General features: G+C 40.5%; 2 protein-coding genes across 4 annotated transcripts in view; one reads left to right on the forward strand and one right to left on the reverse strand.

The window, feature by feature from the left end:
- The window catches only part of ZMYND12 (zinc finger MYND-type containing 12), an 88,205-nt gene extending 79,815 nt beyond the window's left edge, over window positions 1-8,390 (reverse strand). For 2 of the 3 annotated variants that reach the window (XM_088453970.1, XM_088453969.1), the window contains exons 1-3: window positions 7,608-8,390; window positions 4,025-4,166; window positions 3,036-3,207 (exon numbers count right to left, since the gene is read on the reverse strand). In XM_088453970.1, the coding sequence (XP_088310096.1) occupies window positions 3,036-3,207; window positions 4,025-4,166; window positions 7,608-7,717 (424 nt within the window). In that variant the 5' untranslated portion in view covers window positions 7,718-8,390. The remainder of the gene's footprint in view (window positions 1-3,035; window positions 3,208-4,024; window positions 4,167-7,607) is intronic. The other variant, XM_088453967.1, reaches the window with a different exon arrangement.
- PPCS (phosphopantothenoylcysteine synthetase) lies at window positions 7,873-20,756 on the forward strand. Its single transcript, XM_088453971.1, has 3 exons — window positions 7,873-8,671; window positions 8,854-8,957; window positions 20,143-20,756. The coding sequence occupies exons 1-3, from the start codon at window positions 8,143-8,145 to the stop codon at window positions 20,470-20,472; spliced, it is 963 nt and encodes a 320-aa protein (XP_088310097.1). The 5' UTR covers window positions 7,873-8,142; the 3' UTR covers window positions 20,473-20,756.
- Window positions 20,757-22,300: the final 1,544 nt, after the last annotated feature.

Here is a 22,300-nt window from a genome sequence, read left to right on the forward strand (position 1 = left end):
AACATGACTTGCAGGAATAACTGCTACAACTGTGGTTTAACAGCAAGATTAAAGTGTACTGAATATTTGTTTTAAAAAAAGAAAAGTATAATTATTACTCTGTTTGGGAGAGGAAAGCTGCACATATGTTAAGTTGTTTGTTTCTGTTTTGTTTTCACAAGTAACACTAATTAAGTTTGTAACTTGTTCAATTAGTATCTTGCATGCTCCAATAGAACTATACCTATTATCTGCACTCTCCACCAATTTACTGTATTGTGTACTGTGATTTTGACACTCTTTTGTTGACGCAGCCAAGCCACACCTTCTATCGTACCCCAGTAGCATCTACTAATGTCACTTGCATGGGGAAGGAGGCGCATTTTCTACCTATGCAGAATTGTTCACATTTCACATCTGCAGCGAACTAAGGATACATCATAAAATGTGACTTTGTCCTCTGGCCACGTTTTACCATTACATTTGCATACAGCTCTGAATAAGGTCCAATATATTCATAAGAATTAAAAAATAGTGCTATAGAAGTTTATCTGACATGAAAATACATTTAAATAGATTAGAAAATAACATAAACATTAGTTAAACAAATTATTGATATTCCTCTGCATTTCCACTAGCAGTGCTTTGCTAATCTTATTTTATGGTCCCACAGATGCTGTGCTGTCCATTTTTAGACCCTCCAACATGACCCCTTCCACCAGATACAAAATGTGCACACAAGAAGAGAGCGTAACTGTGCAGAGCAGCAATGATCGGGGCATACCTCCCAATCTTCTATCCAGTTCACGGCAGCATTAAAAGCCCACGTGACTGTCCTGCCTAAATTGGGACAGCCTTTCCCCGTCCCGCAGGGATTTTTGTCGCCAACTGAATACCCCCCATAGTGTCCCAATTTTTCTAGGATAGTTCCCTTTTTCCAAACTCAATTTTTTTTAACTCACAATACTTCCTGTCATTCAAAATCTCTAAAGTAACAGGATCCTTTATGAACAGGTTCTTAGAACTATTTCACCTTTTACCTAAAAGTTAGTATGGGGTAGATTTTATGACTTATGCAAACCGCCACTCACATGATTATCCCAGGTTTTCATTTGACAGTGATGAGAGCCCTAACATTTTGATAAATTAACATAATGGACCTCAATCAAAGAGCAAGTTGGGACAGTTACAGTGCCTTGCAAAAGTATTCACTCCCTTGGCTTTTTACCTTTTTTGTTACATTACAACCTGTAATTTTTTTTTTTTATCTGAATTTTATGTGATGGATCTCTACAAAATAGTCTAATTTGGTGAAGTGAAATGAGAAAAATATAGTATATATAAAAAAGAATCTTTATAAATAAAATTCACAAAATTGACATGTGCATATGTAATCACCCCCTTTGCTATGAAGCCCCTCAAAAGTTCTGGTCCAACCAATTACTTTCAGAAGTCACATAATTAGTGAAATGAAAGGCCCAACACCACTAAGCAAGAGGCATCATACCATGAAGACAAAGTTGTTGAGAAGTACAATTCTGGGTTGGGTTATAAAAAAATATCCAAATCTTTGATGATCCCCCGGAGCACCATCAAATCCATCATCATCAAATGGAAAAAACATGGTACCACAACAAACCTGAAAAGAGAGGGCCGCCCACCAAAACTCACAGACCGGGCAAGGAGGGCATTAATCAGAGAGGCAGCACAGAGACCAAAGGTAACCCTGAAGGAGCTGCAGAGTTCCACAGCAGAGACTGGTGTATCTGTGCATGTGACCACAATAACCGTACACTCCATAGAGCTGGGTTTTATGGAAGAGTGGCCAGAAAAAAACCATTACAAGGTGATAAAAATAAGAAGACACGATTTGAGTTTGCCAAAAGGCATGTGGGCGACTCCCCAAATGTATGGAGGAAGGTGCTCTGGTCAGATGAGACTAAAATTTAACTTTTCGGCCCCCAAGGAAAACGCTATGTCTGGCGCAAACCCAACACATCCCATCACCCCAAGAACACCATCCCGCAGTAAAACTTGATCGTGCCAGCATCATGCTGTGGGAATGTTTTTCAGCAGCAGGGACTGGGAAACTAATTTGAGTCGAGGGAAAGATGGATGGTGCTAAATACAGGGATATTCTTGAGCAAAACCTGTTTCAGTCTGCCTGTGATTTGAGACTGGGACGGAGGTTCAGCTTCCAGCAGGACAATGACCCAAAGCATACTGCTAAAGCAACAATTAAGTGGTTTAAGGGGAAACATTTAAATGTGTTGGAATGGCCTAGTCAAAGCCCAGATCTCAATCCAATTGAGAATCTGTAGTCAGACTTGAAGAATGCTGTTCACATGCAGAAACCATCCAACATGAAGGAGCTGGAGCAGTTTTGCCTTGAGGAATGGGCAAAAATCCCAGGGGCAAGATGTGGCAAGCTCATAGACTTATCCAAAGTGACTTGCAGCTGTAATTGCCGCAAAAGGTGGCTCGACAAAGTACTGACTTTAGGGGGGTGAATAGTTATGCATGCTGAAGTTTTCTGTTACGTTGTCCTAAATGTTGTTTGATTCACAATATAAAAAAAACAAAACTTCACAGTTGTAGGCATGTTCTGTGAATGAATTGATGCACACCTCCAAACAATCCATTTTAATTCCAGGTTGTGAGGCAACAAAACCTGAAAAATGCAAAGGGGGTGTATACTTTTGCAAGGCACTGTATGTGGTAAAGGTCTGCTGCATGCAGCCATTTTGCCTTGGTCTTTGCTTGCCACTATAAAGTGACCAATCAGAATCCTTAATCTTCTGACTGCAGTTTCAGGTCTGGCCTATCGCCCCCCCCCTCCCACACCCCCTTTGCAACATCATGTTTAGGAGCACAGCATTTTGTACTGGGTTAAAGGAGTCATGTTTGAGAGTCTGAATGTCTGCACAACCAGTACTGAAACAGGATCTGAACTCTTATGATACACAGATATCTAGCCTGAGTCATACGATCTACTCTTGTGAAAGACTCATTATTATAGTTCTCAGACATTGCTTCCATGAATTGCTAACTCTTACCAATGTTGGCTTCAGCTAGCATGAGGTATACTAGCACTAACTCCACAGATGTCAGCCCATATACATCAATACTGAAAGATAAGGCATGTGTAGCTGCTGGGATCACATCTATATGGCGCCCTTCGTATAGAAGTCTCTGAGCTTCCTTTGTGGTCAGTTCAATTAAGTGTTTCTGTAGAGGGAAATGGATTTTGTTATATATTGGAAAATTCTAACTCATTAGCTAATGTCTCTTGTGAAAGCTTGCCTGGCAATATTTAATGAGACAATGCAGGAAACCGATTGGCTGGGATTGGCGCTATTCTGTTCAGAGAATCTAATCAGTCATATAAGTACCTGGCCCTAAAGACCTTATAATGTTATTTCCCTACCACGGGTGCACACTAACCAGGGCAATGTCCTGCAATTGCAGTACTAGCCCCCAAATAAACGAACCTACAAATGCACAATCTCATGCCCACTCAAATTCCTCTGAACAATTAACCTTTGATTTGATCAGATCAGGCAGAAAATAATATCAGGCCATGTATTTACCCATATTAGTGTGTTTGTGTAATGCCATCTCCAACCAGGTGTCTAAATGACTGGATCCTTGTAATTTGGCCTTATATTTGTGTGGCATAGTATGTGTGCACTATAGAAAATAAAGGAATTATTTAGAACAGAAGTGTTTTAAAATGCTGCCTGTTCTAGGGACCTAGAAATAAAAGTTGTTCATAAATGAAAGACAAACTCCTCATGTATAGGACACCCATACAAATAATGGAGATCCCAATAAGACATATTTTCTCAGCCCCAAAAAAGTTCCCCATGTTTCAATCTGAGTTATAGCTATACTTATTGCTAAAAGGTTTATAAGTCTATTGTCATTCATTTCAGTAATGTACATGTGCTGTATCATGAGATAGAATAACTTCAAGTGACAGATTTGCAGGGTGAGAAACTGCCCCAGGGTACATGGAAGCTCTTCATATGACTCATTTTCATACCTTTCTCTGCAATAACTGCTCCACAGAATGTGTTCTCTCTTCTGCAGAGTTTAAGAAAGGAACAGTCGCACGCACTGGAATCAGTAGCTGGCAAATCTTTTCATGAATACTGGTCCAGTCAGCATGCTGGTGATCCAGGTCACTAGTGAATTAGCAATTCAGGGTTATATCATTTGCCTTAATATTCATGTATGGATAGTGCACACTATTTACACTGTGCTTCACAAATAACAGGAGCAGTACAAAGACAGACATTTTATCCATACTTACCGACTTTTTCTATCTCCTCTCCAGGAGAAACCCGGATAGGAGATGTAGCTTGCTACTTTGAGGGGCGGGCTCTTACGTCAATAGGCCCTGCCCCAGGGATTTGCGGGTCTATGGAAAGGGGCGGTGCAAAATTATGCGGTTTCTCATAATTATAGCCCCGCCCCCTCCTTACGTTTCACAATTCCTAATAATTTTCTCCCCCATTCTGACCACTTCACTGGTAAATAGCTGGGATGCAGGAGATCTGGCCACTCTTCTGGGGGTGAGTGGAGCTACCCGAAAAATCTGAAGCCTCCTGCAAATTCCGTGAGAGTTGGTAAGAATGATGTTATAAGATATCAGACTATGGGCCTGATTCTGAGTTGGGAATAAATCAAGAAAGAGCAAGTAACTGTGTACCTGGACAAACCATGTAACAATGCAAGGTGTGAAAACGCATACATTTTTTGAAAGCAGGGTAAGTTCTGGCTGCTTTTGCATGTAAGCCCACAAATGTTGGATAGCTTTTTTTTTTTTTACATTGCAATTTAGATTTTGGTTTTGACACGCCGCTCTTACATCTAAATCTCTCTGCACATTTTAAATCTGCCCTACCTGTGGTGCAACATGGTTTTACCCAGGTGCAAAGTTACATGCTGATTCTTGCTTTATTCCCAACTCAGAATCAGGCCAAACACCATAGAAGACCCAAACATACGCAGTTCCAAAAAAATGTATGAAGTACTATACTATAATTTAGGTTGTCATCTAGTGTTGTCATGTTAAATTGCAAGCTCTTCAGGGCAGAAGCCTATTTCCTAATGTATTCTTACCTTTAAAGTTGCTATCCTTCCAAATGAAGCATTTATGCTGTAAGGCACTGTGGGCCTGATTCAGCAAGGATCGCAGGTGCTAATATGCACACAATCGGCCGATTGTTGGGTACTGCGCATGTGTATGCATTGCAGAACTAACCATTGCGATCGGGACTGCGATCACAGTGGCTACGCAGGCCCATCGCAGTGACTGACAGGAAGTGTCGTTTGTGGGTGGTAACGGTCAGGGGGTGGTTGGCAGAACGCAGGCGTACCAGTGCATTTCAACGCCGTTGCATGGACGTGCATAAATTATCCACTGCAATGTCATACGCAGCCTGAGGGCTCATAGCGTGCGCTGAAGTTAGCAAATCGTGAGGGAGGTCTGACCTGCCTTATCTGTGTGTATGGGTCCTATGTTACCGATTATTTCGCTATGTTGCTAAAGTATACTGTATACTGATGTGAGTAAGGGGAAGTGGGCGTCCTTATGTTAGGCTGCGATCGCAATGCGAATGCAATATTTGCATATCACAGCTGATATTAGCAACTGCGTTGCGTGTGTATTAGCAGAATAGCGATCCTTACTGAATCAGGCCCTGTGTACATACTGTGGTGTCATATAAATAAACCTATATATACATACATACATACATGCAAACATATGCCATTAAAAACTGTGGTACAAGAATGAAAATGTCTTTATCTGTTTTAAATGTTTACTTTTATGCAACTAAACAATGCTAGTTCATTTAAAATATGGGAAGAAGGCTCTGCTTCAAGCTTACAATCAAAGTAAAACATAATGTATAGCCATTCCGATCCATCTGTAGCACATTAATCGCACAGCAAAAACACAATGTGACACATGAAAGCTGCCTGTATATACTATAGGAACATATGCTAAACGTAAAATAATTAGGCAGTGGAAAAATATGTATTTCCAGAAAAATGTGTAATCCCAGTAAATCTAAAGTAGAGATATAACATGTTTGTACTGCCGTTTACTAATGAGATAGAACTGACTATGTACTGTACAAATGAAAGAAGTAGATTGTAATCTGCTGCGGAATACAATATGAAGTTTGGGATGTCTCATTTTCACTGGCCAAATAAATCTTTTTACTGTTTTTTAGTTTTGTTTTGAAGACAAAATGATGCCAAAAAAACTGAGTGAAAAACTATCAAACAGACAACCCTAAAGGTGCATACACACACAACGATGTTAGTAACCAACGATTTTTGTTCAGATTTTCGTTCAGATTTTCACTTTAAAAATCGTTGGTTACTAAAATAATGAACGTTTTTCAAAAACGATGAACGATTTTTTAATCATGCATACAGTGAATGTAAATCGTTCATCGTTTATCGTTCATTCTGCACAACATGAACGATTTTCAGAACGAAAATCGTTTGTTGGACAGTCAGAATGGACGATGAACTACAAACTACAAACGTGAACGCGCATGAACGATTATCGTTCATAGTTCAGCTTAAAAAGATGAACGATTTTACCAACGATTTAATGATAACGACGTCGTTATAGTTTAGCGTTCCAGCTAGGCTGTTTTAGCGGAGCGCGGCGCCCTGCCCTCCTTCTGCAGGGCAAAAAGCACCCTGCGCTCCAGAAGGAGGGCAAAGAGCGCCCTGCCCTTACAGCCTGCAGGTGCCGTCTTCACCCGCGGGACGCAGTGTCCCACGGGTGGAGAAATATACGGTGACCCGGTCACCGCCGTAGAATAGATGCCGGGCGCATGCGCCCGGCATCTATTCTCCCTGTCTGCAGCGCTTGGGGGCTGCCTGGCGCGTCTGTAAGTGCCGGGCACGCCCCCAAGTATTACGAAAAGGGGATGCGTCTTATAGACACACACCCTTTTCGGGCGCGCGCGCCTTCGCCGCGCACACAAGGTTGCCCTCTCTAGCTCCGGCGCCCTGCCTGCCGCCGGAGCTACACTGAACACTAATAGTTAAATAGTTCAAAAAATCGTTATGTGTGTACGCACCTTTAGACCTAATTGTATCCACGAAGTTTAAACTTTGCACTACCTTTAACCTATATCCCTTAAAATAAGGCCCATATTGTACAACATAATCCACTATTGTAACATATTAATATTGCATCGACATTCAACATATTGGCTCCCCCAGTGTAAATTTCAGGTTTAGAACATAGAAAATAATCTGGACAATCACTGTTCTGCATTCTACAGAATGAGATCATGAGTTCAACGTAACTGACAGACAAGCGATGTGACCTTCACAATGTTCCCCAGCAACCATACACTGTGCTATACTGACTCATACACTCTCAACATAATCAGACACATCTGGCACATCTGTGTCCACAAAAAAATCACCTCACTATCTATGCTCATAGAGCTAGCCTAGAACTTAGCCGTGCTTGTAACAGTAGAGAACATGTTACTACACACAACTTTTTTTTTGCAATTACAGGTAATGTGTAGACATATGACTTTAGGTATAGTGGCTGCATCCAGTGCACACACTGCAATATTTACCAGTAGTAAGTGACCTTGCAGCCAGGGCACTGGATATAGGCAGGGCTGCGGCAAAGCTCACATAGCAGTTTCAACCCTTTGGGGTTAGAGAGCGGGTTAACGATCGCCATGGGGGTGAGCAGGATTCAGTGTGTCACATTCAGGATCCTGGAGCTCCGTTGCTACGGACGCTGAGAGTTGTTGCCATGGGACGTTAGTAACATGCGTCTCGCCCTGAGAACTGCACTGCCGCCCTCAGTGTACGTCACTTCCAGGTACGGCTACTGAAGGGGATACATACCTTTCCCAGGGAGTAAATGGCTCAGAGGCTACTGAACACGGTGGGAATAGCGAGACTGCGAGCTTTGTAGAGAACATGTAATTCTGCGGACATCATCTTTCACTTGTGGCAGTGAAACGGTTACGGGAACTCGCCCAAATCAAAGATGGCGTCAAGTACTTCCGTTGCCACAGGGAACAACACTGGCTCAAAATCGCAGTGTACTGACTCCTCCAAGTGTCATTTCAATCTATAGTCGAACTTTAGTCGGTCACCATGGCGGCGCCCAACCAGGCAGACCAGCTCCGCCAGGACTTTGCGCTCCCGCAGGCCGATGTGGAGGAAGCAGCAGGGGCAATGGAGGCGTTTGCCCGGGGTCACAGTTCTGAGGGGCGCCGCGTTGTGCTAATCACCTCCGGGGGCACCAAGGTCCCGCTAGAGTCCCGCACTGTGCGCTTCCTGGATAACTTCAGCAGCGGCCGCCGCGGAGCAGCCTCCGCGGAGTACTTCCTGCAAGCCGGCTACGCGGTGATCTTCTTACACAGGCACCGCTCCATGTACCCGTATAGCCGCCGCTACTCCGCAGTTAACTGGCTGGATGTGTTGCGGCTCCTCCCCTCCAGCTCTCCGCGGGGGACGGATCATCGAGTTGAGGCCGCACAGAGCCAGCTGCCCGGGATAGTGCAGGTGTTACAGGACTACCACAGTATGAAGGAGACAGGCCTACTGCTGCCTGTAGAATTCAACACACTGTCTGACTACCTTCATCTGCTGCTGGCTGCTGCTCGAGCCCTCAACCCACTAGGTAGTGATGTATAGCCAGGAGTCACCTAGTGGTATAGTTTTAAAAATTGTAGATTTGAAATGCAACTCTGAATGGCAAGTGGATAGCTAGATACTCTTCTACCAATAATGGAATATGCCATGTTATGGTGCTTCTTTTCTATTTTATTCAATAACTATGTACGTCAATTTCTTTCATTGCAGGGTCAAATGCGTTATTTTACCTGGCGGCAGCAGTGTCGGACTTCTACATCCCAGCATCAGAGATGCCAGAACACAAGATACAGTCCTCCAGTGGTCCTTTACAGGTGGTCACAATGCAATAAATACAGTGATAACATATTGACATTCTGGGCGGAATTCAATTCTCTCCAGCCCCTATCGCGCCCGACGGAGCTATTCTATTCTTGCTCCTGTCAGGCACGATCAGCTGCCAGCGCTACATTTCAGCTCGCAGCCCCAGGGGGATGAGAGCTGAAATGTGCAAAAAGTGACATGTTTGGGCGCCCAAACATCACTTTTCGCGATTGCGCCCAACACTTTGGTCGGGTTTAGCTGCTTTACGCGGCTAAACCTGACGTCTATGGGCACGATCAGTGTGAAATTCTGGCATAATTGAATAGCTGCCCGCGATCTCCTGTCACTTTAGATGCGGGCCGCGAAGTCAATTGAATTCCGCCCACAGAATATAATTGTTGAATTATTTAAAATAATACCTAGAAACAGATAAACTACATTTATTTACTTGTCATGTAATATGCTTCGTGGGCGAAGACTAAAGGGTTTGGACAATTCTCAGTTGTAAACTGATCCCCTCAAAATGAGTTCATGGTTTTTTTAAATTTTATTTAAACTATATTAAAACCTTGTTTTGTCTTTATAAATCCCCGTTACACCATTGCAAGATGTGGTGTTATTTCTATATATATATATATATATATATATATAATGTGTGTATGTCAGGTGCATAAATATTGGGACATTGACAGAATTTTCATATTTTGGCCTCTATTCACCACCACAATGGCTTTGAAATGAAACAAACAAGATATGCTTTAACTGCAGACTTTCAGATTTAATTTGAGGGTAATTATATCCAAATCAGGTGAACGGTGTAGGAATTACAACGGTTTCTATATGTGCCTCCCACTTTTTAAGGAGCCAAAAGTAATGGGACAAACTAAACAATCCTAAATCTAACTTTCACTTTTTAATACTTTGTTGCAAATCCTTTGCAGGCAATTACAGGCTGAAGTCTGGAACGCATAGACCTCACCAGACGCTGGGTTTCATCCCTGGTGATGCTCTGCCAGGCCTCTACTGCAAATGTCTTCAGTTCCTGCTTGTTCTTGGGGCATTTTCCCTTCAGTTTTGTCTTCATCAAGTGAAATGCATGCTCAATCGGATTCAGGTCAGGGGATTGACTTGGCCATTGCATAACATTCCACTTTTTAGCCTTAAAAAACTTTTTGGTTGCTTTTGCAATATGCTTCGGGTCATTGTCCATCTGCACTGTGAAGCGCCGTCCAATGAGTTCTGAAGCATTTGACTGAATATGAGCATATAATATTGCCCAAAACACTTCAGAATTCATTCTGCTGCTTTTGTCAGCAGTCACATCATCAATAAATACAAGGGAACCAGTTCCATTGGCAGGCATACGTGCACACGCCATGACCCTACCACCACCATGCTTCACTGATGAGGTGGTATGTTTTGGATCATGAGCAGTTCCTTTCCTTCTCCATACTCTTCTCTTCCCATCACTCTGGTACAAGTTGATCTTTGTCTCATCTGTCCATAGGATGTTGTTCCAGAACTGTAATGGCTTTTTTTTAGATGTTGTTTGGCAAACTCTAATCTGGTCTTCCTGTTTTTGAGGCTCACCAATGGTTTACATCTTGTGGTGAACCCTCTATATTCACTCTTGTGAAGTCTTCTCTTGATTGTTGACTTTGACACATATACACCTACCTCCTGGAGTGTTCTTGATTTGTCCAACTATTGTGAATGGGTTTTTCTTCACCAGGGAAATAATTCTTCTGTCATCCACCACAGTTGTTTTCTGTGGTCTTCCGGGTCTTTTGGTGTTGCTGAGCTCTCCGGTGCGTTCTTTCTTTTTAAGAATGTTCCAAACAGTTGATTTGGCCACACCTAATGTTTTTGCTATCTCTCTGATGGGTTTGTTTTGATTTTTCAGCCTAATGATGGCTTGCTTCACTGATAGTGACAGCTCTTTGGATCTCATATTGAGAGTCGACAGCAACTGATTCCAAATGCAAATGTCACACCTAGAATCAACTCCAGACCTTTTACCTGCTTAATTGATAATGAAATAACGAGGGAATAGCTCACACCTGTCAATGAAATAGCTTTTGAGATGATAGTCCCATTACTTTTGGCCCCTTTAAAAAGTGGGAGGCACATATAGAAACCGTTGTAATTTCTACACCGTTCACCTGATTTGGATGTAATTACCCTCAAATTAAATCTGAAAGTCTGCCGTTAAAGCACATCTTGTTTGTTTCATTTCAAAGCCATTGTGGTGGTGAATAGAGGCCAAAATATGAAAATTCTGTCAATGTCCCAATATTTATGCACCTGACTATGTGTGTGTGTGTGTGTGTGTATGTATGTATGTATATATATGTGTGTATATATATATATATATATAATATTTTATAGAAAGTGAGTGGGTACGGCACCAATACTAATATAGTGGATTGTGTGTAACTTAATAATCAATAAAATCTAGCAACTAAAGCCCAATATCTGTGGGCGTCAGCTCTCAATGTCAATAGAAAATACTGGTAAAAGTATTGCAAGACATATGGAAAATGGGTTGACTGCAGAGCGACAAGTATGCTAAGGTGCACTAATAGTGTCGGTGTAACACAGATCAAATACTATGGTCAAACATATGGACCCACGGTATAATTCAAAGAAATAAAGTGCTGGTGCATATAAATATATATATAAATAATTTATTTGGAGACATGTAAATGAGAAGTAAAAAATAATATAATAATAAAGTGAAAATAAAATATAAATACAATTAATAACACTTTATCAAAGGATTAAAACAAATAGATAAAATTAGAGAAGGTATCTGCTGCTGTCAACATTCCATATATTTAAAAAGGGGAGAAATTCCTTTCTAAGAAATATATAAATAGCCGTTTATCTGAGTGGAATGATTAGAGGTAGGTGTATCATCAGTTCAAGAGGCAAGGTCTGGTCACTCCCAACGTGTTTCGTCTTTAGACTTAATCTAAGTAGCCACTGCTATTACAATTGAAATAGTGTCGTATTTTGTATACTTTGCCTGTGTGAGGATATTTAAAGGAGTCACCTGTCAATAAAAACTGGCAGGTAGCCCACCTCGTGAATGCTGGTGTGCAGGAGGGGTCTGCTCACCCGTCCTGCTGCATACTGACGTCATCAACAACAGACGTTTAGTCACATGAGTACTCAAGGAATGCCATCACCATGGTAACACCTAATAACAATGCGGAAATGCAATAGGATCTCAAACTATCTTCACCATTTACATATAGAAATGAGCATATAATAAATAACATACCATGTAACAAAAGAAAGTGACAATGCAATAAAGAAATATCATGATTACTACACTAAAAAGATACATTACAAAGACTTAGACAAAATATCTAGTAACTATCTAATTTTACAAGATAACAAAAACCCTATCTAAAGCTAGAAAATGAAATATTGTCATTGAGACCCCTGGGGTGGATAACATCTAAGCGATGAATCCATCTGGCTTCACACTGCAAAAGCCTTTGACCACGATTACTCCCTCTAATGGAGGGAGGGGTACAGTCAATCATCCTGTACCGTAAACTACTGAGTGGATGGTTACATTCACAAAAATGTCTCGCGACTGGTTGATCACTATTTTTAGCTATTAAAGCTGCACGTATGGCCGCCTGATGATGTAGCAATGCACTCCTTACATTTTAGTTCCTTCTTTCCAATGTAATATAGCCCGTAAGGGCATATAATTTGGTAGACAACGAAAGAAGAATTACAACTGAAATAGTGTCGTATTTTGTATTCTTCGCCTGTGTGAGGATGTTTAAAGGAGTCACCTGTCAATAAAAACTGGCAGGTCACGCACGTACATTTAAAACATCCTAGCCGCTTATTGGTAAGAAAAGTAGTAATTTGTTCTTGTTGCAAGAATTAGTTCTAACTAGAATATCCTTGAGATTACGACCTCTGGAATAACAGGGCATCAGTTGTTGATCTTGAACCCCAAGTAATTCATACCCTTGAAGAATTGGCCATAAACTTTTGTCATAACTATTAATTATGGGTGACGCAATGTTAAATCTATTAACCCATGGGAACTTGCATAAAGGGTACTTGTTCACCTTGCTGCTCTGCAGTAAGTCATCCCTATTCAAGGCTAATACTTTATCTTTACAAATCAAAAGTTCTTTCTTACAATAACCCCTCTCCAAAAATGTACCTATAAGAAGATCAAACTGATGTACTGCCAAGTTGAAATCACTATTGATGCGGAAAATCCGAACTATTTGGGAGTACGGAAGACCATTAATTAATGATTTTGGATGACTGCTTTGAGCTTTTAGTAACGTGTTTCTATCTGTTACTTTAGTGAAGACTGTAGTATGCAGTTCATCATTCTTTATAGATACATTTACATAACAAAAAATTGATGGTTTGTTGGCTAAATGCCAATGTAAATTTTATGGGGCAATCTGTCACATTGTGATTCTCTAGCAGTTTAATAAGTATAGAAATATCCTCCATGCCAAATTTTAAATAAATCATCGATGTAGCGTGTAAATAAAACAATATTACAAGAAATCAAAGAATCAGCAAAAAATAAACTTGTCTCAACAGAAAACATGAATATATTAGCATAGACTGGTGCCATGAAACTTCCCGTGGCACAGCCTCTGATCTGGAGAAAAAATTAATTCTGATAAAGAAAAAAAATTGTTATTCAATAATAAATCAAACAGAAAAAAAGAGTGACTTTGATTCCACTAAAATTGAAATAATTATATTGCTAAGAACTCCTTGACCGCTCTTACACCAAAGTAATGCGGAATAGATGTATATAAATTAGTAACATCAATAGTCACTAGCCAACTGTTAGATGGAATATTCCCAAGATTCTGCAATTTCTTTAGAAAACTAGTCGTGTCCAATAGAAAGGTATTCTCTTTTTGAATCAATGGCTGTAACAATGCATCCAGAAAAATGGCAACAGGTTGGAAAAGTGAATCTTTTGCAGACACAATCGGTCTGCCTGGTGGAGGTCCAAGCCTTTATGGATCTTTGGTACTGTGTAAAACACAGGCACCAATGGGAAATCGGGGAGTAGAATATCCCGAAGTTGATCGTTGATAACTCCGGCATCACGAGCCATTTTGAGTATTTCCACTAAAGATTTTTTACATGTTGTGGACAGATTACCTGTTAATTTCTTATATACTGTAGAATCTAAAAGCTGTCGCATAATTTCAATATGATAATCCTGTGTGTCTTATAAGACCACTGCCCCTCCTTTGTCCACAGGTTGAATCGTAAGACTGTCAATTTGAGATAGCATTTTCAAGGCTTGACGTTCCTGTGGTGACAAATTAGGATGGGAAGATTTAAAGGATTGCAGTCCTTTACTTGTTGATCCAATAGTCGCATAAAAGTTCTGATGCTAGGATTGTTAGAATTTCGATCAAAACTAGAGCGCTTACCAAATTTCTTAAGTTGAACAGGGATGTTTGGGGGGGTGCATTTAAATTTTTTATTAAATTCTTTCAGCCTTAGCTTCCTTGCCAATTCAGCTTTTTCGATATTCCAAGTAAAATCATCAAAAGGGACCGTGGGGATAAATGATATCCCCTTGCTCAATAGACTGTGTTCTCCATCTGATAAATCATAAGAGGACAAGTTGTAGATTAGGTCTTTCTTGATAGAGGTGGACGTCCGGGTCACCCTTTGCCTCTTTTGTTGCTGCCCCCTTCTGGTAAACCTCCTTTTTTGTTTTCTTTGATTCCAGATTTGTTTGCCATGGTACGAGAACCTAAAGGGGCTGATGCTGTATTTGATTTTTCCACCTCACTATTAGAGCTGAGGTAATCCTGAGATGAATCTGTCTCCAGATGCATTTGATGTTGGAAATGGGTTCGACTATTTCTCCAAAAAAAAAAAAAAAGCGTCTAGGTTCCTGCTGGGAATTACCAGTTAGCCAGCGGTATACTGTGTGCTTCTCGTAATCCGCTTCTACTTTAATTTTTCTTTTTTGAGGGAAATAAGCTCTGTTGTATGTAGAGATCTGGTTTTTAAGTCTGTCCAGCCAGTCATTATCTTTGTCAGCCGACAAAATAGGTATATTAATTTGTTCAAAAGAAGAAATATTGTCCTTTAATAACTTGTAATTCCTTTGACTGTTCTATTACAATGACCATAAGGTCAAAGGAACATTTATACAATATTCCTATCCAGCGTTTACAAAAGTGTGGATCAAAGCGTCCTATTGTAAGGCAATTACGTACCCTAAAACCCCGCGGGATTTTCTTAAATTTGTAATAGTCACTTAAGGAGAGACATGGAGATAGAAATCCACCTCCACCTCCTTTTTCTTCATACGAAGATCTCTATAAATTACATCAGGTGCAGTTGATTCTGCTTCATCATTCATGCCTTTAGAATATAGGATAGACTCCACTTCTGATTCTGAATAGATATGCGTGTCTCCAATGGGAAAATGTAAATAAATGGCTGACTGCATCCTCATTATCTTCTATTAGATCAGCCATAATGATACAAAAAAGAAAAAATAGATAAAGGATAAGAAATGCAAATAAATGTTCTGACTAGCTATAACAACATGCCAGTTTATAGATGATTGAAATAGGGTAATAATCTTTGTCACAGTGATATTGTAGTTCCAATGTATGTAGAAAAAAGAAATCACAAATATCCGCAAGTGCAGTAAAATCCAATAGTGAGTATAAAAAAGAGAAAATGTGCCTTAAGAACAAATGCAATGTTCCAAAAGAACAGCACTAATGCATCCAAGTAGATGGACAATCTCAGTAATATTCAGGGGCTGACCTGACGTGAGTACTCACTCCGCTGGTGTCTACTCATACATATACATCGTGGGTCTGGCACTCCCCACTCACAAGCAGCTTCGGTGCACTCACAAATACATGTGTATACAGGACGCAAGGTGCAGCACTCGTGGCACAGTCACAGCAAAAAATTAGCGGGACCACAAGCTGGTTTTCAACTTTTCAATATATTAATTCATATTCTCATCAGGAAAAAGTAATGAACAAACAACATGCCTTTTATACCGTAGCCCACCTTGTGAATGCCGGTGTGCAGGGGGGGACTGCTCACTCGCCCTGCTGCCGCGCTGCATACTGACGTCAGTATGCAGGGCGGGTGAGCAGTCCCCTCCTGCACACCGGCATTCACTTTCTCTTTTTATACATTTACTTTTTCCTGATGACAATATGAATTAATATATTGAAACGTTGAAAACCAGCTTGTGGTCCCGCTAATTTTTTGCTTTGACTGTGCCATGAGTGCTGCACCGTGCGTCGTGTGTGTGTGTATGTATGTATATATGTATGTATATATATATATATATATATATATCTATCTATCTCTATCTATATACAGGTTGAGTATCCCATATCCATATATTCCGAAATACGGAATATTCCGAAATACGGAATATTTTTAGCATGACTGAGATAGTGAAAACTTTGATATTTGATGGTTTGATGAACACAAACTTTGTTTAAGGCACAAAATTATTAAAAATAAAGTATAAATTGACCTATAGGCTGTGTGTATAAGGTCTATATGACACATAAATAAATTTCATGTATGTACACAAACTTTGTTAGAGCCACAAAATTATTAAAAATATTGTATAAAATTACCTTCAGGCTGTGTGTATAAGGTGTATATAACACATAAATGCATTCAGTGTTTAGATTTGGGCCCTATACGTAAGACATTTTAATATGGTATGCAATTATTCCAAAATACGGAATATTCCGATATCCAAAATAACCCTGGTCCCAAGCATTTTGGATATGGGAGACTCAACCTGTGTGTGTGTATATGTATATATATATATATATATATATATATATATATATATATATATATATTTATTTATTAGGGATGTGCAGGCTCGGATAGGTTCGAGTTTGCACGTTGAGTTCGGATTTTTTCCTCCAAAAAAACGGAACTCAGAAAGAGGCAAAACGTCATCTTGCATGGACGTACATCATCATTCCTGGACTTTTGCCATTCTGAAAAAAAGATGGTGTTAGACCACATAACATGATAAAATATATCAACATTAAAATGCGCTCTTGTCTGTATTCCTGCAAGAAAATATTTAAGGCATAAGAATGTGGGCCTGTGGTTAACACGTCTGCTACATTGTTTTCGGTAGTCACATGAAACTGAGGCATTATCTACCAACTCTCTAATGAAATGGTGTGTAAGAACAATATGCTTGGACCTACCATAAAGCTTAGTGCTGGAAGACAAATCTGTTGTAGCTGAAGTGGTCTTGTGAACCACTACATCGCTTGTGTAATTTGCTTGCTTGCCCTTTGTAAAACTTTCATGTTTTTAGGATTGTTCATCAACATTCCCATCCCCATGCCATCTAGAAGTCATTGTACATTGTCGCACTCCAGGTGACCAAGTCTTATGTGCCTTAGCTCCATTGAATGGTTGGAGTCAGAAGCAGTCCTTGCACAACACATTTTGGTTTCAGGATGTATAGGTGTTGATAGTATGTTTCTGTCGCAATTACAGTCCCTCTTTGGTTGTACACAACACACTGACCCTTTGCGAATTGGACATCGTCTATGTCTGTATTAACGGTTTTGTCTTTAATTCTTAAGTGTACAGTAACTGACACGACTATTGCTGCATATATGACTTTGTCTCCTATTCCCCTGATATTCACTGACTTGCATGGTTTTAATAACTTGGACTAACTCACATTGCAGCTAAAGTGTCTTTTGGCTCCTGAGTCCATTTACCAGCAGTCCTTGTGGTGGCTGTCTGCTACATTCAGTGCTGACACTCTTCTGTAATGATGTCCCACTTAGTTCACTCAGCCTGCACTCTAAAGGCACACATCCACTAGCAGACCAAAAAACGACATTGTAATCGTGCGGTCATTTGACAGTCTGTGGTGTGCCTACACTGATGTAGGCAAATCAATCATCCCCTAACATGCTCAATCTGACGTTATCGTCAGATTGTTCAGCATGTTCGGCCGATGATTGATGTCGGAAACGACCAGCGGGATGTGGCCGATTCATGAACGATAACTATATCATTATCATTCAAATCGCCTAGTGGATGTGTGCCTTAAGGGTTTATGTCCCAAATTATGACATTTCAAACATCCGTACTTCCCAGTATTAGTTTCGACAGGTATGCGGGTTTGCAGTTAAATGTAGTTGCTTGGCCCATACAATCTCTGTTGATAGCTTTGTAACACTATACTCTAAAGCTACTACTAAGATGTTATAATCTGGCATAAGGTTTTGTACCATCACCATTGCAAAGTACTCATCGTCTATTAGGAGACTTACTGAACTAAATTGCTGAGTGATAGACAACACTATCTATATATTCATTCATGTTCCTGCATGCACTAAGCTTTGTAGAATATAAAGTATGCCTTGAGTATATTAGTCTCATTAGGCCTTTGTCTTCATAAAATGTCTGTAAAGTCACCTACATATCATGTGCAGCTGTGTTTCCGTGAATGGATTATACATGCTGCTCCACAGCTAAGCCTATTGTCCCCATGGCTCTATACACATCATCTGGGCTTGGCTTATCACCAGTATTGCTAGTAACCTTCCATAGTCTTTCCTGCTTTAATTGCATTTCCATGGCAAATTTCCATGTGACATAATTCTCTGAACCTGCTAATTTTGCAAAGCTCTTGCTGGTCCCTGCATTGTACATTTTCATACAGGCGAATAAGGTATTCACCGTACTCAGATCCTCTTAGCACGTGTCGTTGTAGTCTGTATTCTCGGTATCAACTTCACTACTCTGTGTCTGTGCGCGTTGGCAGTCTGGGTTGTTCATGTTGGTACTGGGTACATTAGTGTTCTGGGCAGAGTTTGACTAATGTGCTGAGTGCGGTAATTGCGCAGCTGGTGTGCATATGGGGTATGCTGGGAGTTGTAGTGCGTCATGTACAGTGCTGGGTGCTTTGAGCATACAGTAGTTCCAGCGGGGTGCTTGCTATGCTATGTGGTGGTAACAGTGGAGTTTGGGAGTCTTGTGGCTTCAGACAGCATGGCATACTCGGGGGCACGTCCATCCATGCAGGACGCCACAGGAGAAAGATGCGCATTAACACTTGTCGGAGGCCATACTTCTGGGGAGAGCTGCACCAGGTCCTAGTGCCCACTGGCTCTGGGGACAAGGACCAGAAGCTGCGTCGAGCGCTTCTCTCTAACATACAGTACACAGTGTTCTCCCCAGAATTTTTTTCTAGCTGGGTGGGGGTGCTTCGCAATAATAAAATGTTTTAAATCCTGACCTTATAATGATTTAAACTTGAAATAACAATTTATATATTGATTCTCTTCTTCTTAGAGGCCCAGATACTGTCCCCACTTGCAGACTACACAGAATATATTTTTTATACAGCTCTACAGATACTGGCCCCACTTGCACACTCTCTTTAAGCAGTTCAGGTGACTGTTCCCACCTGAACTTTTATACAGGAGGAGGGATCTTTGCCCTCCAGCCTCACATGCCCCTGCACTGTGATGGACAACTACCCACTGCCCCAATGTCACATCCCCTGCTCAGCACTCTCCCCTGACCCAATGTCGCGTCACCTGCCCGGCACCTCCCCCCGCCCCAATGCGCCATGTCCCGTCACCTGGAACCTTCACTAACATGTCTTTATTGCTGGCAGACACGAAGCCTCCAATGTGAAGAACGTGACGTCGGTGCAGCTCGGCGTCGCATCTGGCATTCTTATCCGTGGCAACAAGGACACATTGAGGGTGATCGGGAATGTGGTGCATTGGGGCGGGTGGGTGGGGGGGGAAAGTAGCGGGCGGTAGGCTGTTTCTGCCGGGTGATGAGCCTGGGGAGAACACTGAGTACATAAAACTACATTATTGTCTTACTAATTAATCTAATTAGTATCAACTCTAGGATTTGTATGCTGCATAATCTCCACACCATACTAAAGGATGTAACTAGCATGGTTCCATATCCATTGTTATGTGCAATAGTTTACCAGTTCAAGCATATTATGTGTAATTATAAATTGTTAGGAATTGTATTTAACATTTAGGGAATTCTAGTTCATACCAAACTACAGCCAGCATCCAGGTATTTTTTGAATAATACAATCACTCAATTAAAATATGTTTGTGTACTAATGAGCACATCTTTTTGATTTTTCAGATTACAATGAAGATGGTTCCTAAAATGCTTTCTCCGTTGGTGAAAGATTGGGCTCCCAAAGCTTTTGTTATTTCTTTTAAACTGGAAACCGATCCAGAGATTTTAATTGAGAGGGCTCGGAAAGCTTTGGCCATCTACCGCCATCAGGTTGTAGTAGCAAACATCCTTGACACAAGGAGGTCCTATGTAGTGGTTGTGACCAGCACTGAAGAGGCTAAGCTTTCCGTGTCGGATGAAGAAGAGCGCCTAGGGGTGGAGATAGAAGACAAGATAATCAAGGACTTAACTTTACGTCACACGTGGTTTATTGAGGGGACTGAATTAAATTAGCTATTTATTACAACATTGTTTCGCTAAAACGTACTTAATTTGAACTGGGGTCCTGCTGGGCTGTAACACTATAAAGAGCACTTGTAGGTGAGTTGTAATGACATGGAACCTGTAGCGCAGAATATGGACAGTTTATGGGTCCTAAATTGACATCTGATCTTCACCTTTATTCAAACACCTGTATGTATCCACTATGTTGTAAATGTTTATATATGTTCTAATATAATCCTCATGATCACCTAGTACAGAGGTTCCCAAACGTGCTCCTCAAGGCTCCTCAAAAGTCCAGGTTTTAGAGTGATCCATGGCGGAGCACAGGTGACTTAATTAGTATCTCAGTCAATCACCTGTGCTCATCCATGGATGTCTCTAAAACCTGGACTGTTGGGGAGCCTTGAGGACTGCATTTGGGAACCTCTGACCTAGTAGTTTAATTGATTAGATTAAATGATGATCATGCGCTCCTGGATGTGGTTATAATTAGCAGCTTTCTTAAATGGTCAGACACCTGGCCAATTAACAGTTAAATCAGATAAAAGAAGCGCTATATGAACTAAAGTAAAATACAATAAAATAAAGTGTGAATGGATAATGTACCAGCAGAGGTGAGACAGACAAACAACACTCAATACATACAATGTCACAATAGATGATGGTTGCGCACATACATATCATTATTTAAACTGCATGTCAAACCTTCCGAATCAGCAAATAAATTTTCTAATGAGTAGTATGGAATTCATATTGGACCATAACTACTTTTGGTACCAGGACCAATTCTTTAAACAAGTGACCGGAACCACAATGGGCAGTCGATTTGCACCAAGCTATGCAAATCTTTTTGTTGCAAAGTGGGAGGATGATCATATATGGAACAACAATCCCTTTTCAAAACATTTAATAATTTGGAAAAGATTCATAGATGACATTATCTTCATCTGGGAGGGAGAAGAACCATTACTTATGGAGTTCCTGACTTATATTATTAACAATTCACTGAACCTAGTATTCACCCACAATTACAGCAAAAATGTTATCCAGTTTTTGGACCTGGAAATTTATATAAAGAGTAACACACTCCAGACACGAACATTCTTCAAGAAAGTGGATTGTAATAATTATCTCCTGTCCTCCAGCAACCACCATCCTAAATGGATTGGCAACATCCCAGGAGGACAGTTTCAAAGAATTAAAAGGAACTGTACGGATAACGAAACCTTTAAAGAACAAAGCAATTTCCTCAAAAAAAGATTTCTGGAAAGAAACTACTCAGAGAAAAATATCAATGACGGTTTTAAAAAAGTAGAAAAACTCAGAAGGGAAGACCTGCTATCATATAAAAAAGAAAAAGAACTAAGTCTATCTAAAACTCTGTTCATTACGCAATATAACAGCTACACCAAAAGACTAGAAACAAGTTTGAAGAAACACAGGCACGTATTAGAACTTGATCCAGAACTAAAAAGTATAATAACAACTAAGCCTAAAATTGTATATAAAAAAGCACAAACACTGCAAAATCTGCTTACAGGAAGCTGTATACCTCAAAACAGACATGATTCTGTACAAAATCAGAGAGGGTTCAGCCACTGTCTAAACTGCAAAGCATGCAAAGAAACAGGAAGCAAGTCTATGAAATCTATTGTAGAATTTTGCTCTAACACCAATAATAAGAAATTCACCATCAAGCAAAGTTTGAGCTGCCACACGGAAGGTGTGGTTTACCTACTGGAATGTCCATGCGGACTCCAGTATGTGGGCCGCACAATCAGGAAGTTTAAAACAAGAATTGGGGAACATATTTATAATATACAGAAAGGGGTAACAA

The sequence above is a fragment of the Taudactylus pleione genome, unplaced genomic scaffold (assembly GCF_031769625.1).
Source record: "Taudactylus pleione unplaced genomic scaffold, aTauple2 ptg000604l, whole genome shotgun sequence".
Lineage (NCBI taxonomy): Eukaryota > Metazoa > Chordata > Amphibia > Anura > Myobatrachidae > Taudactylus > Taudactylus pleione.